Source organism: Columba livia, chromosome 18, assembly GCF_036013475.1.
Source record: "Columba livia isolate bColLiv1 breed racing homer chromosome 18, bColLiv1.pat.W.v2, whole genome shotgun sequence".
Classification (NCBI taxonomy): domain Eukaryota; kingdom Metazoa; phylum Chordata; class Aves; order Columbiformes; family Columbidae; genus Columba; species Columba livia.
This window is the reverse complement of record NC_088619.1, coordinates 5,910,191-5,938,041: the sequence shown is the minus strand read 5'-3', so window position 1 is coordinate 5,938,041 and position 27,851 is coordinate 5,910,191. Positions and strand designations below refer to the sequence as shown.

At 44.3% G+C, this 27,851-nt stretch overlaps 2 protein-coding genes and 1 long non-coding RNA gene across 7 annotated transcripts in view; 1 reads left to right on the top strand and 2 right to left on the bottom strand.

The window, feature by feature from the left end:
- Positions 1-26: 26 nt before the first annotated feature.
- On the top strand, positions 27-19,242 carry LOC102093847 (urotensin-2 receptor). The gene is made up of 2 exons (XM_021288631.2): positions 27-1,369; positions 17,196-19,242. The coding sequence occupies exon 1, from the start codon at positions 218-220 to the stop codon at positions 1,316-1,318; it is 1,101 nt and encodes a 366-aa protein (XP_021144306.2). The 5' UTR covers positions 27-217; the 3' UTR covers positions 1,319-1,369; positions 17,196-19,242.
- Positions 2,001-12,840, bottom strand: LOC110359325 (uncharacterized). 3 transcript variants are annotated; one of them, XR_010467017.1, is made up of 4 exons: positions 11,737-12,840; positions 8,834-11,564; positions 3,547-4,595; positions 2,001-2,458 (listed from the first exon to the last, which is right to left on the bottom strand). It is a non-coding gene; the product is annotated as an uncharacterized LOC110359325 (long non-coding RNA). The 3 variants fall into 3 exon arrangements; XR_002414414.2 differs by having other exon boundaries at positions 3,547-3,660; positions 4,483-4,595; positions 8,834-12,823; XR_010467016.1 differs by having other exon boundaries at positions 8,834-12,836.
- OGFOD3 (2-oxoglutarate and iron dependent oxygenase domain containing 3) overlaps positions 14,834-27,851 on the bottom strand; it is a 39,262-nt gene continuing 26,244 nt past the window's right edge. For 2 of the 3 annotated variants that reach the window (XM_065034628.1, XM_065034630.1), the window contains one exon: positions 14,834-17,370. In XM_065034628.1, coding sequence (XP_064890700.1) covers positions 17,234-17,370 — 137 coding nt within the window. In that variant the 3' untranslated portion in view covers positions 14,834-17,233. Of the gene's footprint in view, positions 27,846-27,851 lie in introns of all 3 variants that reach the window. The other variant, XM_065034629.1, reaches the window with a different exon arrangement.

Here is a 27,851-nt window from a genome sequence, read left to right as displayed (position 1 = left end):
GGGACCGCACCTGCCCCGCCGGAGCGGCGGAGGCTCGGGGGGTCCCCGCTCTCCCTCCGGTCGCGGAGGAGGAAGCCCCGGCGGGCGGGGGGCGCGGCGGCCCTTCCCCCGAGGGCAGCCCCGGTCCCGCCCTGCCTCCCGCGGGGGGCGGAGCGGCCGCCGGCGGGGCCGGGAGCTGCGGGGCCGGTGCGAGGCTGCGGGGCCGCCGCCGCCGCCCATGGAGCCCAACGGGACGGCGGCGGCGGGGGTGGGCAACGCCTCGGCGGCGGTCGGTGGCGGCGGCTCCCCCGGAGGCGGCCCCCTGCTCATCTCCTCGGCCTTCGGGACGGTGCTGTCGGTGATGTACGTGGCCGGAGTGGCGGGGAACGTCTACACGCTGGTGGTGATGTGCCACTCGGCGCGCTGTGCCGCCCCCATGTACAGCTCAATCGTCAGCCTGGCCCTGGCCGACCTGCTCTACCTCTCCACCATCCCCTTCATCGTCTGCACCTACCTGGCCCAGGACTGGTACTTCGGGGACCTGGGGTGCCGCATCCTGCTCAGCCTGGACCTGCTCACCATGCACGCCAGCATCTTCACCCTCACCCTCATGTGCACCGAGCGCTACCTGGCCGTCACCCGGCCCCTGGACACGCTGAAGCGGTCGCGAGGCTACCGGAAGGTCACGGCGGGGGCCGTCTGGTCGGTCTCGCTGCTCCTTACTCTGCCCATGATGCTGATGGTCACCCTGACCGAGGGGGGCAAGGCAGAGGGCAAGGTGAAGAGGATGTGTGCGCCCACCTGGAGCATGGACGCCTACCGGACCTACCTGACGGTGCTCTTCAGCACCAGCATCATGGCCCCTGGAATCATCATTGGCTTCCTCTACACGCGCCTGGCCAGGACCTACTTGGAGTCCCAGAGGAACCCTCCCCACAAGGAGAAGAGCAAGAGATCCCCCCGGCAGAAGGTTCTCATCATGATTTTCAGCATCGTGCTGGTCTTCTGGGCCTGCTTCTTGCCGTTTTGGATCTGGCAGCTGGTGCGGCTCTACAGCAGCTCCCTGCAGCTCACCACCCAAACCCAAAAGTGCATTAACTACCTGGTGACCTGCCTGACCTACAGCAACAGCTGTATCAACCCCTTCCTCTACACCCTGCTCACCAAAAACTACCGGGAATACCTGCGCAACAGGCACCGCAACTTCTACAGGTTCACATCCTCCTTCCGCAAGAGGGGCTCCAACCTGCAGTGCTCCTGGGGACGGTCCATGTCCTCCAGCAACCAGTACGACTACAGCTCGGAGGCGCTGGGCATGGCCACGTTGAAGGACAAGTGAGGAAGAGGAGGCTCCCTGGAGACACCAGGACCAGCAGAGCATCTGGCCAAGGTAGGGCTTTGGGACCCCTCAAGCCCTCCAGGGTCCTAACAACTCAATTCTGGTGATCACTGTAGTTAAGGGCAAGAAGTTGTGTGAACACAAGTACTGTGAGATGCGTTTGAATTTCTGTCTGGCTCAGGGGTGTCAGGAGGGTCCTGCAGGAGCCAGCAGGGACAAATCTTTCTGGGGTTTATGTGCAGAAGATGAGGTGGGTGCTCTGTTCAGTTCTGCCGTAAACTCTTTCCCTGCTGTGCTGACTTTTGCCCAGCCCTGCACTGTTTCTCCCGTGTGGCTTCGCAGTGCTGTCCTCAGCCTGCAGCTGGCTCAGATCTGCAAACGTCTGAAACTGTCCTGATATTGCTCAATTAAGCTGCAAACCTTGGGTTTGCTCTACATGCTACTGTTGCCTATTTCTAGAGTGTGCAAAGAGACCTGTAAGCCCCTTTCCCTATTTCTTGTTATATTATCGTTCACTACGGTTTCATCAAGCTTAAAGTCTCTATTTTAAAATTCATTGCAGCAGCACTTTGAACTCCAGGCTTTCAAAAACCACAAGGTAAGCTGTGAGAAACCACAGGATTACCTAAAAAAACTTGGAATTTTTAAAGGTTTCTACCTAAGGTGATTTGAATTTGCCACTGATTTTTTTTTTAAGGTCCATTTCTTGACATTCAACAGGGCTTGAAAAACTGAAAATTTATCTTGCAAAGAAAAATGTCGTATAATCCTATCACTCAAAGACCTGAGGCTCTAAGCAAAATAACTGAAACCTATATCGTGAGACTCATCATAAAAGGGACAAATTTATTCATGACATTTCATCAAAAGCATTTTGCCTCAGTGTATTCTGCTTGTTTTCTCCCCACTTAGCGTCTCATAGTAAACCTTCACCACAGATGCCAGAGATGCTTGTAAGTATCTAAACAGTTGTAAAACCTCCGTTTATAGAATAAATGATGATTGAAAAGTGGACCATCCTCAGGTTTCGCCACGCATGGTGTCTTTACCCATCTCAGGGGTGTCTTTACCAGGGGAGAGCTCGTGTGCATGGGGATGAAGTTGGGTTCAACATTCTTCTTTCCTGTTCTGGAGCAGACTCTGGGGATAAGTAAAGCATGGTAGAAAATGCATAAACTATTGCCAGCAGTTAGCGATGCCCAGAGAATTCTGAAACAGCAGGCGGCTGCTTAAGGAACAGTCATTTCCACATTCTTACGGCATAACCCGACCCCTGTACACTGGAGAGGGGTCCCGCTCCAGCCCCGCAGCGTTACTGGGTTCCCGTGTCCTTGGGTGATCCCCTCGTGTCACACGCCAAAATTCAGGGTACGTTTGTGCTAAAGCAGAGACACGAGGGGCTGGCAGCGCAGCCAGGGGCTGGGAGCAGAGAACACAGCACAGCAACACGCTGGATTTTGTGCACTCAACCAACAGCAGAAAAATAAACCCTTGGGGGCACACGTTGGATGAAACCAGGGAAGCACGTTCCTGTGTCAGGAGTCAGTTATTCTTACAGCTGCAGTTGTCGGGGTGCTTTTCAGGGAGAGGGGAATAAGTAATTCACCTTGCTCGTATTACTTTTAACCAAGGGACCGTGTTCAAAACACCAGTGACCCCTTTGCCATGTAGCAGTATTGTGCAGACTCCCAAGCTGGGCAGTATAAATAGACCTAATGGTGCCCATTTCCTCATGAAATAGGGGGACTAACACACAATTAATGTTAGGAATGGGCAGGAAGGGCTTCAACAGTTTTTAGGAACAACTTTTCAGGAACTAATTCATTTTTTAATTGTGAATTCTGAAGTTGTTGTTACTTTTCCTTTGCTTCTCATTTCCAAGGCTGGAAGTCACTCCCATATAAGAATAACAAAGATAAGACTTAACTGAACAGGCGCTGTGGGAAGGCTGGAGTAGGTGCATGGTCTGCAAGGTGTTCTGTGTGGTTCTGCTCCTGGGCAGCATGTGTGTGCAGACAGACAGACGTGCTTGCAGAGCCCAGCATGGCTGCATCCCTTCCAGGAGCTGCACATGCCATGTGCCCACCTCTCAGCAAAACAAAATAGTATTTCTGTATGGCTATAGAAAGAAAAACCCACCCTGATTTGGATCCTGATCTGCCACAGTGCTCATATGTCTTGATTTCCATTGCTCAACCTGAGGAGAAGCTCCTTGCAAGGCCACTTACCCACTGCAGTATCACAAGGCTGCTAGGGGATGGATGATTGCCATGGATGAAATAATTGCAAGGCATAGTGTATATCCATTAACAGGTATGTACGGGAAGCAGATGATGGGAGAACTGTATAAATATCAAAAAGAGTATTAGGAAATACACTTTCTGCTGTAAAAAAAAAAACAACATAGTGCTAAAATATATAAAGCCAAACAGTCTAAAAACATAGTTATTAATATTAATAAAGGAGAAGCTGAAAAGCAGTCGCGCCTACAAAAAAAAGGGGATGAAACTGCAGAGCAGATAAGATCCACATTTTAACCTAATGTGGGGATAAGCAAACAGAAGGGTTTGATTTGGGGTGCGCTTCCCGAAATGTCCCGTCAGTCCCCAGAAGTGAGTCTGTTACTCTGCTCAGCCTCATGAAAGGTGTGTAGGGAACGCGCTTTCTGTGCCACATTGTCAGAGCGTTAAACATCGAAGGGTTGGTGGAGGAACACCCGGATGAAAGGGGGAATATTGGATATTTGTCACTCATTGGGTTTTTCAACCAGTATGTGCGTCATCCCAGTCCCATCCCAGTGCTGCTCCTCCCTCCCATCAGGTTTATCGGAATAAACCCGTATGAGGTTGCTCTAACGAGAGAACCAGTAAATTCGATGGCACCCACCAAGCATGTCGCTGGGGCAGAGGGGAGCCTGTTTAACACACCAAACTGGCCAGCAACCGGCAGATGCTGCTGTGTGTGATGAACAACAGCTCCTCGGCAGCGCGGGAGGCGCAACACGGCACAGACCTTCGCAAACACGGCTCCTCGGGAGCCTCGTGTACTCCCGGGGATCAGAGCTCAATTTAAAAGATTAATTACATAAACAACATCCCTTTTATTGTCCCATCGGACCAGCTAAACTGCCAAAATTCAGGAGGTTTGACCCGCTTCATAAATACCTTGCAAGAGCAGATGATTTAACTGAGTTGCTGTTGTCTGTAACTGGACAAGTTTTGACTCTCTTGGGTGTGCTCATGTTTTGGAAATGAGGAGATGGTCTCCATGTGTCTTCCTTTAGCAAAAAAACCCCAAATTAATACGGTAATTAGTTTTGGAAGGGGATTCCTGCTGCATGTCTGTAGCACAGAGTCCTGTCTGGCCTGACACAGCCTTTATGTGACCCATAAGGGGTAACTTTGCCTGCGGGTAACCCCAAGTATTTTGGGGAGTGTGTTGGTTTGGGGTTGGTAGGACCTCAGTGTTCACAAGCACATCTCCCTCTGTGCAGGCCACGCAACACTGCTGGAAAGCAGCTCAGGCTATTTGTTACACAAGGGAGAATTATTACCTGTGCTCAACACTAAAAAGGATGAATCAGGGCTCCTAAAATCAGGAGATTAAAATCACAAAATCACACCTTTTCTCCACAACCACAGAGGCTGTGAAACTGTATGAAAATCGAGATAAACATAACCAGAATCTGGATGATAAGACTTTGCAAACTCTGTATTTTGTCACTTAGGGTGAATGTGAAGCATCTCAGTCCAGGGCTGAAGTGACAACAGGAAAGTCAGTTGGGCTGTAACTGGGCAAAATGTGGTGATTTCCTTGAAAACAATATTACTTTGGCTATTCTACATTCCGAGAAGGCAAGCAATGTGTACCTTGGGATCATTTACCAGACCCAAATCATTGTAATCCTGTGGGTTTTAATGTGGGCTCTTTTTTTTTGGCTGGTTTTATTCTTATTATAACTGAAGTTTTGTTGCAGGTTCACTGACACAGCTGGTTCTTCACAAACTGGGAAATGGTAGGTGTAGGGAAGGCCAGAGCAGTTTAGTTCTTGGGGCAGAGGTTGTCACTGCAAAACTCCACACATGCGTCACAAGAAAGAAAAGAGTTTAATCACTAGAAAATAGTTCCGATACCCCTTAGGGTTTAGGATTTTTTGACAAAACAAACAAACAAACCAAACAAAAAACCCCAAAACAAGCCAGGCTGTGAAATGCACTTTAATCCTGACCGTTCTCTCCTTCCTTTAATCTAAGGTAGGATCTAATGCAGCAATGGCAATTTTGGTGCTTTCACTTGAAAGGAAAAAATGCTGGTTCTCTGTGGACAAGTAAGAATGATTGTTTTCCCCAGACATGGGAGAATCCATTTGAACCTTACTGAATTTTTGAAGATTTTACCTTCAATCACACATTTCTTACCACCTTTCTCCTCCTTTTTTGAAAGCGAATTTGCAACAAATGCTCAAAGGCCCCACATTACAATTTAATCATGACCGCGAGCAAATCATTAACGTTTCAACTCCCGTTTTATCAGTCATTTTTGGTGCTTAGCGTGTGATTGAATAGCAGGGAGGGCAGTGAAACAGCAGCGATTTTATGAGCCCTTTGTACCTTGCAGGATACAAAACACATGGCGTGCTGCCCAGTTGCGTTAACCAAGGAGAACAGGCAGGATGACTAAATTCATAATCTGTTCCCCACAAGCATGAAGAAAGGATAAAATGCATAAACCTTATTTCTGAGCCCAGCCCACAAACCATGCGAGCAGATAATGCAGCACCTGAGCGCAGCCCCAGAAAGTCCAATATATTTGCTGGGAGGTTGGGTTGGCTCAGGGACACTCCGCTTTTCCCACCGTATTTCCGAGTCCCTCTGGTGGCAGCACCATCTTCCATCCCCAGGGCTTGGGAAGAGCATTTGCTTTTTATTTTAGGCTTTACAATGGAGCACAGAATCAGGGCACAACCCAACTATGGAATAGCATTTAATTTCTGTAAAGTATAATGTCACTACAACATCTGGAGGGGAAAAGTTGCTTGTGGAGAGAAATCCTACTCCCAAGTGCCAACTTTCCTCTCCCACATTTATTTCTACATAAACCCAGACTAACTTTACTCCTGTCATTTTTGCACAGCATCCTCACTGCAGCACCCATGGAAACACCCAGAGCCAGTGACAAACCTCAGTTTACCCCAGCCGGGGGCTTTTTGCCTTATAATGTTGATTGTTACTGTTAGCTTCAAGTTTTTCTGGGGACTTGGGAAGACATGGAGTTAATTTCTGTGGCTTATAATAAATATATAGCTTTGTCTTCAAAGTTGTAGCAGCAGCTTCACAGGATATAACTTCAAAGTTATTTTTATTATCATTATAGAAGCCAGCTTTCTGCACACACCAAGTTTCTAGTGTGGTGTATGTCACCTTTGGGGGAGACTAACTTCATCCTGGCAGGTTCTGAATGGTCAAAACTGAGCTTTGTGCACTGTGGTCCCAACTAGAGACATCCTGCCCTCAAACACAAGGTTTGCAAAGGGATATACCACAGCAAAATTGCTCCAGCCTTTTCCCTTGTTTTCCTTACTCAAGAAAGGGATAATTAAAAGAGGAAAGGGAGACATGAATCCTGAGAATTCTTTGGGCTCTACTTTTTCTGGTTCTCTCCAATTACAATTTAAATTTGAATTTAAATGAAACATTTTTGTAAACACTAGGAATACTTCTACAGTGAGGAAAAAGGTGAAGATATAAGAAGCGCTTATTAAATTCATTAGAGAAGGCTGAACTTCAGTCTTGTAGAATATCCCACCCAAACACCTCCATCGAGATATCTGGAGGGAAAGTAGTAAATAAGTGTGTGCAGAAACAAACCATCCAGCAATGTTAGCCGTGCTTGGCAGAAAATGCCATTCTAAAACCAAAACGGTGCTAATCGAAAAGTAAAATCTGCAAAGTTAGTTTGAGCTTGTTTAGGCCAGTGTTTCCCTGAGGTGTCGTTAGCTTGTCCTTGTGCATTCCTGTTAGGATCTCGAATTCAGCTCCAGAATTCTTAACTAAAACCAAACATGATTTCATCCAAACAAAGCAAGGGAGATTCCTGAAGCTAAATGTGGCGTGTCCATAAACAGGGCATTTCAGAGGCAGCTACCGCTTCATATATGCACTCCTGCAAACCTCACCAGGGATGTCCATCAAATTCACAATGCTTCTACGCCTTTTATTTGTTTTTAAATATCATCTTGACATTTGAGAACCACGAGGATGGCTCTTGCGAGAGGCCTCCCAGGAAAAGGCGCTGTGTAGCCATTGCTTCTCAGGCCACTTTAAACTGATCTTTCAAAAGATGTGGAAATAGGAGAAGGTAAATTAACTGTAACATAGGAATGCTAAAAGGGGAGAGAGTGGCATCCCTGAAGACACACATGGGCAGAGGACATCTAAACCTTCAGGAATGTGCCGGTCCCACCGGACAAGCCCCGCGCAGCGAGAGGCAGCACCAGCTCCTGCAGCATCTCCCTCTGGCAGCCCAGCTCCACCAGTACGCTGCTTGCAATCCCAGTAACCCACTGATTTAAATGGACTTTCTGCTTTTTCTTTGCAAGATTTTTTTTTCTCCTTTCTTTTAACACTGTAGAAGGGAATATCCTAGAGAAAAGGCATTATTATGCAGTCAGCTGGAGCCCTAGTTGCCTCTAGCCAGCACATTTTTAAAGCAGCTTTCTGCCCCTGAATAGAATTTGCATTAAGGAGCAGTAGCAGGACAACACGGGGAGACGGCAGCACCCACCTGCCTTGTGCCCCACGGCAGCACTGGTTTATCTGATCCCACTCAAGTGTATATATTATATTTATCCTCCTTCACATCATCTGCTGCTGGGGACTCACAGGCCATTCATCCCGAAAGCATTGGGCTGTTGATAAGTAACCCAGGCAGGCTTAGAGCTAATAAAATCCAGAAGACACTTATCAAGGCAGCACTCACACCAGAGCTGAAGAGAGAGATTAACTCAAACGGGGGGTGCTCAGAAGTCCTGGTTTCTCATACAAAATCACCGCTGACTCGCACTGTGACCTCAGGGAAGTTGCTTATTCTTGTGTCATTAACTGCCTAGAAAACAGCAACACTTCCTATCATTTGCACAGGTGTTTTAAGGCATTACTGATGTGTGTTAAGTGTTTCGAGATCCTTGGATGAGAGGTGCTACGCGTGGAAGGGAAAAGCTCTGCTTGTAGAGATAACTAGAGTTCAGGTTAGTTATTAATGGATGAACAGAGGAAAAGTTTGTGTACCAGAAGATACACAAGATATGTTTTTGATGAACGGCCGCTGATCGGTGAAGATGCTCACGTAGCCCACAGCAAGGGCAGCTGCGCTCGGCTGGCTTCCCTGGGAACACGGCTGAAATGAGGCTCCTGATCAAAGCATCACCATTTTGGTGCATCAATACCCTCTCTAAAGTCCCTCCTTGGGTGAGAAACCATAGCAGCAGATGTGGAAGGGAAGGAAAATAATCTTTACCTTCTGGCAGCCTCTTCTTCCCCATGTTACGGGCTGGGAGTGCTGGGGTCAGCGGAGGTAAAGGCAGAGTCTGTGCTGCAGCCAGCTATAGCAGCGGGATCTTAGCGCAGAGGAGGCTGAATAGAAAGAATTATCCCCATGCTCATCACCAATTGCTAAACACAGCAGAGCTTCCCTGTCATTTTGTTGTTGGCATCTTTTTTAGAATGATTAAATCTGCTGAGGAACCTCCGCCTGCCTGAGGCACAGCACTAGTAATTCCCAGCAACAGCAAAGGAAATAACAACCGAGTAACTTTGCTTGGCTGTTTTCATTTGGTTGTTTGTTTTAATACAAAGGTGAGTTTATTATTGCAAACATCTCTCAAATTTCAAAGCGCTGCCTCTATCTTTGCAGCACCTTCTCTTAGGTAGGATGAGAAAATGAAGCTCCACAGTGTCTGGTGCCCAGTGTTAGAGGAAAAGTTTCTTACAGAGCTGGCTTAAATAACCTCCCTCCATCGTAAGTTAATATTTTCTTTCCTAGGTATTGTGTGCCCGGGGTATTCAGTATCTATCTCCATCATGCAGAAGAAGAATACTGTAAGAAGTCTTGGGTTTAGTCCAATAAAACACAAGAAAAAACTTTAAATCTATAACTTCACGGCCTCAGGAAACTGTTTGTGTCCCCTCAACACAAGTGCTCATGTTCACAGCCCCAGAGAGGCCCCGTGGAAGCCGGGATGAGCAGGACCTCGGGTGTGGGTAAAGGGCTGCGACAGCTGCTCTACCTGCAGAATGGAGGAGTGAAATAGTTCATGTGTCATACTGAGTTACTCATTAATCTTAATGAGAGCACACAGAAATTGCTTTAGGCTGAGAAGAGGCCTTGGAAGGCAATACTACATCAGCTTCGTGCTGCCTCCCATAATAAGCCTTCACACCTGGTGTGGAAATAGCACAGGGGAGAGATGGGCACCCTAAGGGGAGCACGTGCCCGGGCACAGAGACTTACGGTTCTTGAAACCTTCCCTCCCGTCAGGGTCTCGGTGCAGAACCAGCACTTGATCCGACAGCCACGTGCCCCGTTCAAGATGCAGCCAAGTCCCAGCTTGACTTGCTTGCAAATCCTCTTCTCTTCTTTTTCATCTTTACTGTGCACGGAAGGGAACCCGGCACAGGAGCCTCTAAACTCCGCACCAAGCGCCAAGCCCTGGCCGTGCAGGGTCAGGAGATACAGGAGAGGGGGAAGTCCCTGCTGTTTGACAGTGTCAGGGCACAGACAGAAATGGAGAAGCTTGCTGGCACAAGCACCTTAGCTTAGACCTCAAAAAAAAGCATCAAAGTGGCATCTTAATAGGCATTTTTGTTTCTATCACATTCTTCAGTTTATCTTGCAGAGCTCTGAGGTGGGTGTTTTGGGCTTGGAAGGTCTCTGTATAATCACAGACTCAGGACCTGCCTCCCGACCCTGCATTCCCATCGTTCCCCATAGACAGAATCTCCTGCCCACATCGAAGCTTTTCTAGAAAGATCATGGAACAAATGTGACTGTGTAGCTTATCTGTGCAGCAGAAATATGCGCTTGTTTTTAGCACGTTGCTGTCTTGGGCACTCCTATTTTCATCTTAGGTTTTTCTTTTCCGTCCTTTGTGTAACGTTTCCCTCTCAGCCACAAGACGTGGCCTCTCCCAGGGCCTCTGTCTCCCCCCTCGCTGCCCCACAGCTAAAACACCCACCAGACCCTGGAGCAGCCCAGCAATAATTTGGAGGCTTTGGGGAAATTGCATACCTCTTGAATTTCAAATGTGTTGTTTCATGTTGCCTGCAGAGAGGGCAGAAGTCTCTATTGATTTCCACAACCTAATCAGAAAGCAGGCATGTTTCTGCAAGTGCGATTGCTATAATCAAATCCTTCAACTAAATAGAAGTTACATCTGCATAGCTAGTGGTATAATTTAACAAGCTTTTCTTTAACTGTTGCTCCACCTTCAGCCTCCTCCGTCCCCTCATTTAGGCTGGTAAATCTGGTTTTGCAGCCTTGTGGCTTTAAAGGATTAAGTCATTTTACTTTATAGGGCCTTTTTTTTTTTCCAATCAAGCCAAAAATAATTATTTCTTGTCCCAATCTGATTCACTGTCTACCCCAGGCAGCTAAACCAATACAACTGATGGGCCATGAAAATAAGTGCTTGTGAAATGACATCGTCAAATCTGTTTTGAAAATCATGAGTTAAAAGCTTCAATGCGCTTGAGATTAAAATATCGCTCAGACCAGTAAATGGCTGAACTCACAACCCAACAACCTTTACCCTGCTGCAACTAGAATCATCTTTAAGACTTGTGTTCTTGGATGATTCAGGCTTTACCTTCTGTTTTTTCTGGTCGGTAAGGCAGTGGCCGCCCCCTCTAGGGATGCATATTAACCCCCAGGGAGGCTTTCTAGAGCCTTGTGAAGCAGAATAACCACCAGAAAAACCATCAGGAACCTTTATACCTTTGCCAGAGCACCCATGAAAACATAGTCCTGCAGCTTCAACCCACACTAATAATCTTTGTGATAGATCTTCAGTCTGGAAGAGACTACACACCGAAGGACTCAGCATGGGGGAGCACTTTTCCTTAGTTGCCTCTGAACCTGTGGGGCTTTTTCCTGCTCAGTTTTCAATTATTTGACTCACACTTCATGGGCTTCATTTTCTGGCACATTAACAGCTGGTGGTTTCAAAGGCTGCAGTTGGTGAGGGCAGTACCTGGAATGGGGAGTAATTACTTGCTGAGCTCATTGTAATTGTTCAGTTATTGAATAATACTGAAAGGCAAGCAGGGGGAATATTTGGTTAATTAAGAGCTCATTTAATCACTGCTAAATTTAGGCCTCCAAAACAGTGCTCACCTTACCTGGATTTGAAAACCTCTGCTTACCTGCTCTGCAGGGTTAAACCAGGAACGCTTTCTAGTCTTTGACTTCAGTCATCAAGATGCATTCGCTCTTGGGCAAACCCTCCCAACATTCATAACCGGCGTTAAGATCTCCCTGAAGCTGCCATCGGTCTCTGCTGAGATGTTCAATAAGAAACAACTCACCTGTAAGCACTCAGGCACTTTTGGGATCAAATCCTCATCCAACAAAATTTAAAAAAGGAAATAAAAAGAGATGTTACAGACACAACAGCAAAGTATGAGCGTTTAATAGAGCCCAGCAAGTGGGACAGGAGAAGAGCTTGGAGCCCTTGTCATTTTTCCGGTGCTGCTGGTCTAACAGAGTTGCTGGGCACATGGTTTTTCTGTTTGAGGCTTTTAATAATTTAAGGTTTAGGAAGCAAGTTTCTTGCCCTGAGGACATTTTCTGGAGCATGGACCAGCTTCCAGGGGCTCTGAGGAGTCTGCAAGGCCAAAAAAGCATTTACAGCTTATTGTCACATCTCTGCTGTTGCACCAAGAATGTCAAGTGTCTGTATGAGAATTCAAACAGGCTTGTAACTGAAAGGATTTTGAGGACTTTTCCACGAGAATTTTGAGGGAAAGACTTAAACAAGAGGTATCATTTGACTCAAGATGAGTACCACTTAATTTTAAACAATTAGCGAACAGATTTTTAAATAATTCTTTTCTTTGGGCTTTTATCCTTTGTCCTAGATTAATTCAATACGCGATATTCTTCACGCACAGTATTGGTCAGGTGTAACTACCACTGCAAACCTACCCATGGGATTTGCTGTCAGTGGCACGTACTGGTGAAAAGGGGACTAGTCAACTGCAAATGTTACAGCATCACAGAATCCCAGAACATCAGGGATTGGAAGGGACCTGGAAAGCTCATCCAGTGCAATCCCCCCATGGAGCAGGAACACCCAGATGAGGTTACACAGGAAGGTGTCCAGGCGGGTTGGAATGTCTGCACAGAAGGAGACTCCACAACCCCCCTGGGCAGCCTGGGCCAGGCTCTGCCACCCTCACCATGAAGAAGTTTCTTCTCAGATTAAAGTGGAACCTCTTGTGTTCCAGTTTGAACCCATTACCCCTTGTCCTATCACTGGTTGTCACTGAGAAGAGCCTGGCTCCATCCTCCTGACACTCACCCTTTAGATATTGATAACCATGAATGAGGTCACCCCTCAGTCTCCTCTTGTCCAGCTCCAGAGCCCCAGCTCCCTCAGCCTTTCCTCACACGGGAGATGCTCCACTCCCTTCAGCATCTTTGTTGCCCTGTGCTGGACTCTCTCCAGCAGTTCCCTGTCCTGCTGGAACTGAGGGGCCACAGCTGGACACAATATTCCAGGTGTGGTCTCACCAGGGCAGAGCAGAGGGGCAGGAGAACCTCTCTGACCTACTGACCACCCCCTTCTAACCCACCCCAGGTACCATTGGCCTTCCTGGCCACAAGGGCCCAGTGCTGGCTCGTGTTCATAATGTTCAGAAGGGAGAAAGAAGAAAACAGGTTGAAACCCTTGCTGACCACAGGCAGATTTATCCCCTTTGCACTTCCAAAGTGAAAAATGTTTTGAACCTGCAAGATCTAGCAGCTCCATCCTGTCTGTAGTACACACAAAATAAAGAGGAGGAAAGAGTGCGTACCAAACCTCATCCTTTGCTATACACTTCAGAATGAAGTAAACTTAACCTTTCTTTCACAGATAATACATTAGAATAAGCCACATCTTATATGTCTGGAGACACACCGGTCTTTTGGATAGGCACCTGTAATCATCTTGTATTTTGCTTTTAGTTTAAATGCTGCAAAAAGGAAAATAATTCTTAAGCAGGTTTTCCAGAGCAAACTCTGCAAGGTAAATTCGGCAAAACAGAAGAGCCATCAAAGCAGGTTGATTTTAAAAGCTGACAACCTTGACAGCCTCCTTGCAGCAGCACAGAGCCGCGTCATTTCTGCAGTTACCCGTGGTTACAAAACTGTTGAATGAAAGGGAATCCAAACCTGTCGAGGGTTGTAACTCTTGAACAGGCGGAACAAACGATCTGGAATGACAGCTAGCTGAGTACTCTGAGTACTCTGCTGGGTTCTCAATGGAGTATTTTGCCAACTGCTGCGAATTGCTGGACCTCATCCATTCTGGGTCTGGGCTGCTGAGGGGATGGGGAAGCTCCCGGTGGGATCTCCTTGACTTCTTTGGTTTTTAGAAGAGGGGAAGGTGTAAGGCAGCTCTTCAACAGATCCTGTGATTTCAAATAGAGTCATGAGATATTCTCTCCCTGCCCCCAAGTTAACATATGAGCTGAAATTAGTGTTTTCTATTAGTAATTTCTTCTAAATTAAGAAGGCTGAGACATCTACTTCAGCAAAACAAATAGTACATCAAAGTAGCTGCCTTAAGCCAGGCAAGTGATCCTTTTCAATGCTAGCAAGCCAGTCTATGAATAAATAAGAGGCTGAGCTTAATATACCCTATTATACATGCCACAGGTAAAAGCTCAAGTGTGCTGGGACAACTGAGCACTGAAACAGATGATTTGAGGGGAGATGGTGGACAGAATCAAAGAAAGACGTGCAGTTCGGAAATAGGACAGAGATTATCTTTGGACAGTCCACCCTGAAAAGCTTTAGTACAAGCCACCAACATTCACATGGACAATAAAAAATGCCTACATGGATGCTTCCCACATAAATAGATTATCATGAAAAGAGAGTTGGCCGGCAGGTTTCAGCAAAAATGGTGTAAAATTAGCTTTCAGCTCCCTGAGGTGGTTTACAAGAGAGATATGGCAGAGCACTGGAGTTCTTCATTTTCTGAGGAGCAGACACTCACCACTTGCCGGAGACTCAAAAAGGAGAGATGAGTTGGGATGTATTTCTTGTTTGCTTGTGGGAGGGAAGAGAAGAGGGGTGACTGGTTGGATTTTCTTCCCCCTCAAAGAGCCCTGATCTCCAGCAGCATTTCCTGCTTTTACTCCTGGAATTTAGACAAAAAAATACTGCCCCAAGCCACACGTGAGCATGTTAGAGAGTTGCAGTTCACACTGTGTAAGGACATCTGCATGTAGAAGGAATGTGAGGAACTCTGTATTAAAAACAAAGTCATCTTTATTTATTGGGGAAAGGAAAGCTAGAAGGATAAATTCAAATATAATAAGAATTGCAATCACAGAAGAAACAAAACCAGATTCTCTTGACAGCATAGTCTTTATCAATGCCATTTCAGCTACACGTTTATTTTAATGTGCACACCTTTGTGCTACAACCTGTTGAGATGTTGACTTTAAAAATAAGACACGAAGCTAAATTTCTGCTGTAAATCCAAATTAAATTCTTTTTGTAAACAGAGTACTCTGGTAAACATTTCTGGACTTGAAATTCATTAAGATGGTGCTTGGAATATTTCAGGTGGACGATACATACTCAGGAAAATCTCAGCATAAATGTACCTTTCCAAACCTTCGGTTGATTTATGAGGAATTAAAAAACCCACAATGATTCCACAACTGCTTACACAATGAAAATTTTATACATGAGTAATGCCAAGGAGTCCATTCAGAGTTCCTAGAACCATAGCATAGAGGATAAAAAAATTAAAATCAAATGCATGCTGCGGGATGGAAAGCTAGGATTACACTAAAAACTTCATCTGATCCCATATCTATTGATTTTATAAGAGTTCCTGATATTCCCCAAAACCTTTGAATGGAAAGACAGTTTTTAGAGTAGCACAATTTTGCAGAAGTCCCCATGAAGCTTCATTCAGCCTCTTGGAAAGGATTAAATCTCTGGCTTTTTCTCCTGCTGTATTTTCTATTTCACCCTGGGACATTTCACACAAGCAGGTTTTATCTTCCTTTCAAGTATTTTTCTTTCAAATACAAACCAGCATTCCCAAATACTTGTAACAAGTATGCTTTCAGGTACAAGGCTGTAAATTTAATGTCAGGACTAAGCCCCAGTTCACACAAAACATGTACTGACCTTTCTCTACTCTGTTTGCACCATGAGGGCTCTTAAAGGTTCTTGCACAACTAGGAAACATGAAGCCAAGTTCTGCCATCACCCTGTGTTCGATTCAGAGCACTTGTCTGCAGCAGGTTGGCATCAGACTTACGCAAGTTTAACACAACAAATCCCATCCTTGGCGTAATGAGAGTTCTAGGAAACAGAGCAGCACATTTCCCAGTAGCAACAGGGAGGCTGAACCTGAAAGAGAACAGTAATTAAAGTAATTCAAGTTCAGAATTATCTGTCAAGGACTGGGAAGAGATACTCTTAATAAAAAGTTATTCAGGCTATTTATGCGGATCAAAATAAGTGAAGCCAATGATCTGCGAACACGTACTTATTTGGCATAGAGGGGTTTTATAATCAAGCTCTAGGTCAAGACCAGATCCATTTAAAATGCAGGTGGACACGTTTCCCCAGACCCCACATACCAGAGTCTGCTGGTCCATGTGGTTTTGTCAGCCGGCCTTCAACGGCAAGACAAGCTTTACAGAGTGAGTAACGTGGAAAAACACAACAAAACCAGCTTTTTCCTCAGCTGTTCCCATCACAAATCCTAACGCCCTACCTGGGAACTGGGGATTGACAAATGCCGAGATGAAGGCAGAGGACTGTCCGATTACCTCTGCCGTCCTCTCCGGTTCAGTATTTACTTGGTGTACATGGTTACACAGTCAAGCCACCTGCATAAGGAGATCTTAACCTTAACGCTGGGCTTTTAAGAGGAAAACTGCTCATTTTCATTACAACTCAGAAAATGAGGTGAGCTGGGCATGCTGCATTGTGATCAGAGCGATCTAGTGCCAGGACATTCCCCAGCACACCAAAGCGTAACGTGTTTTGTGGCTCACCAGAAAATTCTAGTTCTGACTTAATATTAACTAGTCCCAGTTTGTAGCAGAAAATATCTGTAGTAATTCAATAAAATAAAGTTCAAGTAAGTCCCAGTAGTCAAACCACAGGTGTATTGCCTGCTAGTGCTCATGCTAAAGAGAATACATTCCTCTCAACAAAAAGGTATGTTCACAAGAAATAACACTCATCTTGCTCTATTAACTTAGGTCAAGCTTTCTACCTCCCATTAGTAACTGAAGTGACTAAGTAATTTAACAACAGGCAACAGCAGCATGGGCAGTCGTATCGAGACATGGTCCAAAAGATTGTTTGTATCTTTTAAACTGGAGAATTTAAAAAATATAACATGAAAAATAAAGAGCCTGCTCCAGGACTCTTCATTTTAGCCTATCCCCTTTGGGCGTGAAGAGAAACCATTTTCAGAATACACCAAATTTAAGGTGGTCCTTAAGGCACTGTTTGCAATATTTATGGAAAAGGTCATATGAAAACAAAACGTATTACAATATATTAACACAGTTGGGAAATTCTAATTGCATGTGAGGTAACAAGAGATGTTATCTCCCTCTTTCTTCTCCTCTTGCAGGGCTTCTCTCATTCCATTTGACCTCTTCCCCGGAGGAATTACTTCAAGACGGGATCCCCAATGCCATGGTCTGGGTTGCAGGTGAAGGAGATGGTGACAGCGTAGCGAGTGCCCCACTGAACCTTTTCCACCCGATGTAGGTTCTCCGATCCAGAGGTGAAAAAGGAAACCCGACCTGTAAAGCCAACGTATTTAATCAGTGACACGGAGTTCGCCACTCGGCTCTCAACACAGTTTTGCTGTTGTCTCGCTCCAACTGCTCCCTAGTGACCTGAGAGCCCATCGGTCATCGCAGAGCCAAACTGTTATGAGCTTATGCTGCACTCTGACAGCTTTATGTACTGTTTGAAACGTACCTTAATCCTCTGCGCTACAAAGCTGGAGACTTTATTCCACCATATCTCATAGTTTATAAAAGGCCGGAGGAGGGCAAGAATATCTGAAGCCAGTTCTTAGTTTTTGCAAAAAAAAAAAAAAAAAAAAGAAAGGTGCAACTCCAGCGACAAAGTGTATTGATCTCCTCTCTGCTCCCTTCTAGTCTGGGCTCTAATTTCAGACCAAAGGACAAAGTACTACAAAGGTGGCAAAAAGTCTTCAGTGAAAAAACACTCAGCAGGTTTACAAGCAGCCGCAGCAGCTTATCAGCATTGTACCAAGTATTTGCTGTGGCTTGTTGTGCACAGCCTGATCAGCCCCTGCTCAGCCAGGTTAGAAAGTTACGTATCACTCATATACAAATTAATTTTCCTTAGAGCCACACCATCAATGCATTGGCTTGGAAATTGTGGGGTTTGTTTTGGGTTTTTTTTTTAGATATAAGTGCTTATTCCTGCGCTTTGCACTGTCCAGGCTCTGACCACCACTCTGCCTTGGGCTTCTCCAGGTACTAAGTGGCATCGAGGTGAAACGCAGCTTCTTTGGTAATGACAGCAGAGGTACATTAGCATCCCACTTGCTGAAACAGAAGAGCCCTCTGCACCTTCATAGCATTAAACTGCTGAAAACACAAAAAGTTTGTTTAGCAAGTAACTCAGATCTGACGCAATTCCGTAGGACTGCTCGAGTTCTCCTGAGGAAGCCAGTAACACCCGTACGCACAGCTGGTTTATCCCAATAGCGTGTGTTCTTCCCACTCGGCTTTTTTTTTTCCCCACTGTTCAAATTAGATTAAAGCTTGTTAAAAAGCTTATCATACGGAGTTCATATTGCCAATCTAACTCTGCCTGGGACTCATTCACAATCAGGCAAAAATCAAACACTTATGTGGCTACTTAAAATGGGCACAAGATAAACTATTCCAACCATTATATGGTCTCCACTGCAGAAATGGACTCCAGGCAACATAGCTGTTTTTTTCCTCTGGATCATTTGGGCGACTTTTAGCTAGAAGTTATTTTGCTTGTATACTCCTAAGCAGCACAAGGGAGATTTGAACAGAACTAGACTGGCCTCAGTGAGCCCAGTTTGCTCACTAACCCAAGGTCTCTTCAAGCAGCCTCCGTGTCCCTTGCACATACAGCTGCAGTTCACTTTTAATCTTTCATAATTCATAGTCTTTCATAACTGCCCAGCAGAAGTCATATCACACTCTTCTCTGCCTTGTGGCTGCACAACAGTAATTGTTAAAACTATATATGTATTTTAAAAACACATCCATTTATACACATAGCTCATTTAGACCTTGGTGTCCTGCTTTTCTGGATTAAAGGCTAAGTTAAGCAAGGTACTCCTGTCCTGGGAGTGTTGCAATGAACAGTGCTCAAGGATTTCATACAAAGTCCCTGTGTCGTGATTATTTTTTTCCTTTTGAATCCTGTTTCAACATTATTCAAGTACTTTATTATCAGTCCCTCACTTACTCACCCCAAAGCTTTGCCTTAAACCGATTTTCAAGCATTTTTGTTTGATCCCTTCTGAGAAGAAGCAGCAATTCAGAGTTAGACAAGTTTCGGTGTATTGTTTAGGCCAGTTAAATGGTATTTTTTTTTGCTATACAGAATGTATTTTAATTTCTTTCTTTAATAAATATGTCTTCATATATATGGCATCTATAGCTCCTTGTGCATCTGGTCCCACATCAGTCAACCACAGCCTGAGTCACTGAACAAGCCCACAGTCAGTTTTCAAACATAAATTCTTCCCAAGTGAGGAAAAAGTATCTTAAACTAATTTCCATTGCAAAATTCTGAAGCAAAAGCACACAGTCTCCATGGCATGCTATTTTTAATAGTAGAAATGTTCAAAAAGAGTGTGAAGCATGCTAATTCCCATCCCATCTGACAAAACCTTCAAGGAATGTATGGCAATATCATTATCCAGAGACTCCTGGCAAAGGACACAAAAAATCGAGTTGTACCATTACCAGATAGGATGACTTCTAAGACTTTCAAGCACACCAAGACTGGACCCTTTACAGTCTTGCTTCAATACACAGTATATGGAAACCCCTTCAAAAATTAAATCACTACAATAAAAAGCAAGCAGGTCAGGACTAAGCAAGTTCCTTAAAGCACGGACCTACCCCGAGGTTATAACCTGTCCTTGTCCCAGCTATTATTTTTTTTAATCAATTTTGAGTTAAGATTTTAAACCCCAAAGTTCCAAGCTATGAGCCACATCAGCAAGTTAGTAGAATCATATACAACATGGGTCTGGTTGTAGCTGTGAGGCTGCATTCAAAGTGTTGAAAGTGCACTTTAAAAAAGTGTTAAATGCTGCCACAACTAGTGTTGCTGTGATAGGATTCCTCTCATTGTGAATGGGGAGGACGACATGCACAGGACATCTCCACTAAGCTCTCCAGACTATGAAATATCAATAGAATCAATGCTGAGCTTCAAAAGAGATGAGTGTTGTACTACAAATGCTACAGAATGGCTATGCAACTATTCATTGCAGATAAAAGTATGTACGTACTTACAATTTCCTGCTGAAACATTTTTGCGGAACAAAAGCTCAGGAGAAAGTATGTAAAATTCGTATCCCATTTCCTTTGTCCTTTTCTTTCATTATTTAACAATGGCCTCAAACTGGTCTTTTCATTCTCTCCTCCCCTCCTCTGATGAGCCTGCACAGGTTTCTTTCCAACTTGCTTTTCTGCTCCACTAAAGAAATTTTGACTGCTACCTTCTGGCACATAATTCCAGTTTGATTTATGAACACTTCCTGTTAAAGTGTAAGCTTTTTTGAGACCACAAGGTACTACTCCATACAATTTTATAGTATATTATCTAAGCAAAAAAGATGCAGTCTTTAATCCCTGGTCCTTAGAGGATGAACTTTTGGAGAGGAGGAGACAGCAAAGGGATCACCTCCTGTTTTGAGGTTCCAAGCTTTCAGAAAAAGGCCAATCTGAGCTACACTCTGAAGGATGGAGATTGGAATGGAGGCGTCCTGGGGTTAGAAGTGATGCCAAGGGTAAAAACCAAAGGAATCCTTTTTTTTTCTACTTAAATAAATCTGTAGTCTGAAAAGTATTTCACCCCACTTGTGAACATTTGACTTGTTTTCCCCAATCGCTGCAAGATGCCAAAAAGTCTGTTGTTTTAGCTTCATGATGCTTTGACCCTGTACTTCAACCTCAGGAAAAAGAGGTTGAGATTCATAAGCCACCAGGAGCCACGGGCTGCCCTGTCACACCTACTATCCATCACCTCCTCCTCACGTCCACTCTCCATTCCATGAGAAGTCAATGGGGCAGAGCTCACCACAGCAGTCGGTGCAGCACACCACCGCACTGAGTGCTCTTAACACTTGGACATACAGCCCCATACTAGCTAAAAATACATTTTGTAGGCACTTCTGTCCATGCTCTTTCCTCTCTTCTGCCCACAAACACTTAATTTCTTTATAGTTGTTCCCAAATGGCTTCAAGGTTTGCCCCAGGCTGTCTAAGGCCGGGGGGGGAGCTGTACGCCAGCCTAGCTCTGAGTGCAACTACAGGCCAGAGGAAGTTCCTCCCACACAAATGCACTTGTTCTCACTTTTATTAGAAAAGCAAAAAAACCCCCAAATAATTAGAAAGATTTATGGTAAACTCAAGACCTGCAGGAGCCTGTTTCTAAATGCTTTGCTTGCTTGCATATCTCCACAGTAACAGAAGTAATCAGTCCTTGCCCTACAACCTCTATTCGACAACAATACCTGAATCTACAGTTTGTTTTTTCTTCCTTTCCAAGTTTTCTCTACTTTCCAGCATTAAGTGCTAGACAGTGTGTTTCAGGATGGAGATAGGGCCAATAAACCTTTAGCTGATGAGCTCCTGTTCCTTGCAGGCTGCAGAAAGTGTTGTGATGCAGTCGCTCCCCTCTCTAGTTCACAGATCTGCCTGCAGCTCTGCTTCTGTACTAAGATGAGCCAAGAGTTCCATCCACAGGTGGAGTTTCCTCTCAGTCCTTTCTGTGGCCCTTAAGCATCCCCACAAGTTTTAATAACTCAAAAGAGGAAGCAAAGGATAAATTGTATTGGGGACGAAGGGATTAATTGAATGAAAACCCAGGTGCAAACTCATTTAAACACTCCGTTCTCACACTGACTGAGGACAAGAACTGCCAACGAGCTCATCACCACAGCATCCATCAAACCAAGCCTGGTGTTCGGAGTCACTGACACAAGTCAGGCTCCTAAATGCTGTCAGGCTGAGAAACGCCTGTGATGTGAAAAACAGGAAAGGCCTCGCAGGGAGCAAGACCTTAATCTTAGAGGTAACCACTTATTCTACTGATGTTTTGAGAATCAATTTCTGCACTGATTCCAGGACTCGTTATTTACGAAGACATACAAATGCCAGTCACAAACCGCACTGCCACGAATTTTATGTGATCCTAATTTAGATGAAGCAACACTTATTTTCAGGAATAATACTTCACCAGCAGCAAAAGCCACAGATATTTCACTAAGCAGCAATTATGTCCCATTTAATTACTCACACAAAACCCCTAGAGGAAGATATGTATTAACAATGAGCTTTTGCTTTTCCCTGCTTTTGCTTTCCCAGGTTTTAATCACATTCTTAATTGCCCCTTATCAATTAATTCTTTTTAGATGGATTCAGAAAATACAACTGATGCAAGCAGCATCATGCAGGTGAGAATTCAGCTGCATTCAGCTATACATCACAGTAAAAATGTAAAAAAGGATTCCCCTAAGGCTTGTTCTCAGGAGATTTCATCTGTGTTGAATTTTGACATTCAGTTGCATTTCCATAAGAAAAGCTGCCTAACTCCTGGTCTGTGAGGTAATACAGATTGGAGGAATAAGAAAAGGAAGCAGTTTTCGATCACAACTATGCTCTTGACATGTAACTGACTTCCAACCAAACCACTTACTCTCTCACTTGTTCCCTTGTCTCCAAAATGAATGTGGTAGTGACCTATTCTAACAAGGTTACTGTGAAAATTAATTAGTAATCACCATTACAATACTTTGCAGTTAACACATGCTCTGTTTTCTAAGTATTATAAAAGATGCCCTACCTTGTTCTTATTCTGGCAAGAGAAAAACAGATGTAGGGAATATATGAAAGGACTTTGAGACCATACAAACACTAACATACTGTAATGCTCATAAGAAAAAATACTACAAGATCATTATGCCCTAATATTATAAGTTCATTGCATAATTTATGTTGGAAGAGACCTTGAGAGGTCATCTGGTCCAATTCCCTTTCTCAAATCAAGGCCAATGTCTAAATGATTTCCAACAGCTGAGTTCCACCAGGTTTCTCAAGGTCTCAGCATTAGCGCATGCGAGTGCAGAACCAGATACCGATGTTTCCCAGGTCTGTCTCAGACACTCATTTTGTTGTTACCCTCACGTCTCCTGTGCTTGATTTTTGAGCAGGGGACATGGAGCAGATGACCTCCAGCAGTCCCTTCCAACCTCAGGTATTCTGATCACACATGGAACAGACCATTCACATGAGTATCAGCTTTGGCAATCACTTTCTATTTGCAGCACATCTGTTTATCCACTGGACTCCAAGCCCCTTCACGCTCCCGTCCTTCACATGGCACCGACATTTCTGCTTTTTTGGCAGCATCCTGGCCCTTGCAGTTTAAATGACTGCCAGGTTTCCTTGTAAACTCCTTGGGTCATGAGAACATCCAGGAGAAACCACAAATTACGTGTTCAATTGTCTCAACCAACACTCAATCACACAAGGAAGGAGTGATAACTGTCCCCTCATTCTCCGGGAACTGGAAAGAAGGAAATGAAGCAACTCATCTGTCTGATTAAAGAGAAGCAGAACAGTTTGCTTGGCACTACAGATCCGTGCGACATCTTTCATCTCAGGCACTGACAGCTTTGACTGCCTGCTTAACATTTACCAGCTCTAAATGTTACTTGCAAAGGAAAGAAAAACTGCATCTCATGTGCCGAATGACACCAAGACAGAAGCACTGCCGGGGAAACTGCACAAGCAATTGTCTTCTTACCCTTGTCATCTGTTTCGGATTGATAATTCATTCTCACATAAAGTGTTCAAGAAAATGACCATATCACTAGGCAAATAACCTGATCATAAATAAGTTCTATTGTGTGACTACAGAATATAACAGATATGCTTATTCAATTACTTATAAATAAACGCTGCATGGGGAGAGCTTTAAGCAAGACCTTACCTAAATCCCGTAAAAATAACATGGAATGAAAGCATCTGCAATGGCCCTGATCCAGAGTGGAGAGAGGGGGCACGACTCTAAACGTTTTATGCTGTATATATGCCAAGCATAGAAGCATAAAGAAGCCTACAACCTTAAAAATAAACACACAAAAAACATACAACACAAATCTCCAATGTGTACCTAAAGAAGCCTAGTTACAAACTTGTCCGAAATTTATTTGCTAGACAGAGAAATTAGTTGCTGTTATAAATAAAGTCACTGATTTACATAGCTGGCTTGTAATTTGTAGAAGTATTATCACTAATTTTAAAAGTACTTGCTTCTATTTTAAATTCAGAAGCACTTGGACCGCAAACTTCCAAATTACAGTTTTTCAAGGAAATAAGTGAACTTAATTATTTCCTGCTAAAAGTACATGAGCATTTTTAGACTTCAACAGAACCCCTGCCTGCTGCTCTCCTACCAGCACAGTTGGTTGCTCAGAATAACAGGAGTTTCCGCTCTGTACATTATGTCTGAGGGTGTGACAACGCAGTGAAGTATTTAGAAGTCAAAATGGCATAACTGCTCCCTCCAAATCACAGCTACTGTGTCTCACCAAGGCCTCCTGGCTCCATTTCTTCTCCCGACAGCCCAGAACAGGACAGGGATCCCACCTCTGCTCCACCTTCCAGCTCTCCCCTCCATTACTCACCAGTACGACCACGTCAGAGCAGCAAAAGGTTCCTGAACTGGACTCCGACAATAAGTTCTTACCAAGAAAAGCCTCTAAGTACAAACTGTTGCAATTCCAATCACATGAAATACATCTGGAACATCTATTTTACTTTTCCTGACCTTGCTAACCACAGCATGTTTGGTAGAGTCGAACCACACGGATGCCAGTTGTAGGTTTTGGAGTTGACAGAGGAGGAATTTATCCTTGCATTTAGTAAATCACTAAAACAAACACAAGCGTAACTTCTGCTGCTCATTTCTCATTCAAAAAATGGCCTTTAAATAAAAAGACTTCATGATAGCACCTGTAGTGTGTGACATTAACATTCACAAAGATCAGGAACCAAGAAATGAAATATCATTACTGAACCATACAGTGTAATACAGCTGAACCTGCAGCTGATTTGGTATTTTGTTTTACTTTATCCATTACATTACCTGAATTCCATCAAGTTGACTGGCTGAGGACAATTTTCTTCTGCTCTCTTTATGCTTTTAGCTTTGCTGCATATTTGTCTAGCAGTATCAAATTTGTGAAGTATTGGCTTGCATACGCATCACGTAAAGCCAAGTTCTGTGCAGCAAGGAATGGAAAGCACATAAGGTGCATACTACATGTGTTTCTTTATAGCTAGGTATTTTATACCAAGGAAAAGAGCCTTAGAGGCCAATTGTCAATATTGACAGAGCAACCCCTGGTGCAAAGAACAGAAAAAAAGCCAAGATGTCAATTTTGGAAGTAGAATTTGCATTGACATTTAAAAGCTACAGACGCTACTTTAGAACTGTTTCTTTGTCAAAAAAATGATTTTTTTTCCAAGTAGTATTTCACTCAGCACTAATAATTCTCTTACTCATGGTACAGTGAGTTTCTTGCAGCAAACAGAGGTCCTGACTGAAGTCAAAAGACACATATATACTTCTGAAACCCATCACGGCACAAGAAAAATGTGTTCCCTACCGCCACGTTTGGTTATGAATTAGCCAGAGGTCTGTACATGTCAGTTGGCACAGTGGAGACTTTTGTTCATGTCTTAAAAAGAAGAAAATACCTCAGGAACTTCTAGGTTAATAAATTATAATTCCTTCTTGAAGCTATGGGTGTCTGTTAATAATTTAACCAGGCAATGTTGTAGACCATGCTACATATTCTATCAGGAGTCTTTCCCTCAAATATGTGAGAATGAGAATCAGGATTTCCAGAATTCGTACACAATCCACAAGTGATATATAATTAGAGAAGTGATAAGCATTTGAAATTAGGCTCCACTTCTCATAAAACACTTCTCGCTGTCCCTACCTGCCTGGCTGAGACAGATCCTGAAATACCAAGTGCTGTGAAAGCTTTGGAAGCAGCAGCAGGACTTGTCCAGGCAGGACTCCCAAACACAGGAAAGCCCATAATGTTTTATTTTTAATTATTATTATTTTTTTTTAAATTCAAATTACTGCTTTTCTGCTCCACTGCATCAGTAACAACACCTTTCTGTTCCCTACTGTAAAGCCTGACACTTTAACAAATGACTGCTCACAGAAAAAGGAATGTGCTCATTTTGGCACACGGTACCAGGTTCCCAAAACGCGGACTAACTTTGAGACAACGAGAAGTGCCAGGTTTTGGGACTGAAATGGCATTAGCAATACGGAGAAGGTAAATTACCTGTCATGCATGAAAACCAAACCAGCAATTACGACAGTCATGTCTCAAAAAGCCTCAATCTCCCAAATGAGAAGCATAAAAACCTTATCAACATGGTTTTAAGAGTTGGGTTGGAGTGACAAGAGAAGCACAAAGGATCAAAAGCATAAAACAAACGAAGAGAGGAGGAGAAAAAAACACTGCAAAGGAACATTCTGAACATGCAAAACACATCAACTAATGTTTACAGATATCTAAAGGGTGAGTGTCAGGAGGATGGAGCCAGGCTCTTCTCGGTGACAACCAGTGATAGGACAAGGGGTAATGGGTTCAAATTGGAACACAAGAGGTTCCACTTAAATTTGAGAAGAAACTTCTCAGTGAGGGTGGCAGAGCCTGGCCCAGGCTGCCCAGGGGGGTTGTGGAGTCTCCTTCTGTGCAGACATTCCAACCCGCCTGGACACCTTCCTGTGTAACCTCATCTGGGTGTTCCTGCTCCATGGGGGGATTGCACTGCATGAGCTTTCCAGGTCCCTTCCAATCCCTGACATTCTGGGATTCTGTGATCAACTTGCACCAGCAACAGAAAACACCCTGGGGTCATTCCCTCCTTCACATTCTCCCACAAGCCACTTTTTATCAGCAAGAGGAAAACTATAATAAGTGAAATTGCCTTCACATTGTGCTTGTGCTTCACCTCTCACGCTTTTCTCCTTTGCTCACAGGATGCTGTGGTTAATTAGATTGCACCACAGGTAGTGACACAACCACAGGACCCCTGGTGACTGTGTTTAGATAGAGGAGCGCGTTAGAAACGTGTAACTGGCATTAAATGTAATGTTCTGTTGTGTGCATGTGGCACATTTGCTCTTTCAAATAAGGCCATTCCCTAATGCTTTGCGTTGTCTGGTTTTCCAAGGCGTGTTTAACCAGTTCTGGGGCACACATACAACAGCCAAAACCAGGTGCTGGTAAAAATCTTTCTGTAATTCATCTGCTTCCTCTTCCTCCCCAAGAATGACAAAGAGCCAACGCCTCACAGCACAACCTGAAAATTAATCGGATGGGGCTGAATGGAAGCAATTTCACAGTTGCAGACTCTGAAATTAAGTCAGAGGAACATTGCATACAGCAATCTGCATAGGCAGCCTTCAGCTCCCCTCTCAGCTACCTAGAATTCAACTAGGATTTCCACAGCTATAAAAACATGCTAACCTCATAACTGCATTTGGAAATTGAATAGTTTAATGTATTCCCTTTCAAAACACTGGTGGCAGCATTTTGCTAAGGACGATACTTTCAGTTTGGGGTTTATTTCCAACCACAAAAGCCAAAACAAACACGCATGCAATCCTTGACACCAAACCCAGAATGTGGATAATACCAGAGTTTATTTAAGCCAACGTTACTGCTGGTGAGTGGATTGCTATGACCCACGAGGCAAAAAACCCCGCACCCATCTCCATTTGCAGGCAGCAACAGTCACAAGTCAATTCTGCTTGGGGTAACACCTGTCAGCAATTACTGACACTGTCTTAAAGGAGTAAATCTCCATCTTTTCTCTCTTGAAAAGAAGATGGAACACAGTAGGAATATAAAGCTGTCCTTGATTTTCTGTGCCTGGTCTCACATCATAAAAGGTCACACTGCTGGAAGTTCAGCACTCACCTGCCA

Bases quoted from the DNA above. Each gene is read 5' to 3' on its own strand.
- LOC102093847 (XM_021288631.2), top strand. From the start codon at position 218: ATGGAGCCCAACGGGACGGCGGCGGCGGGGGTGGGCAACGCCTCGGCG.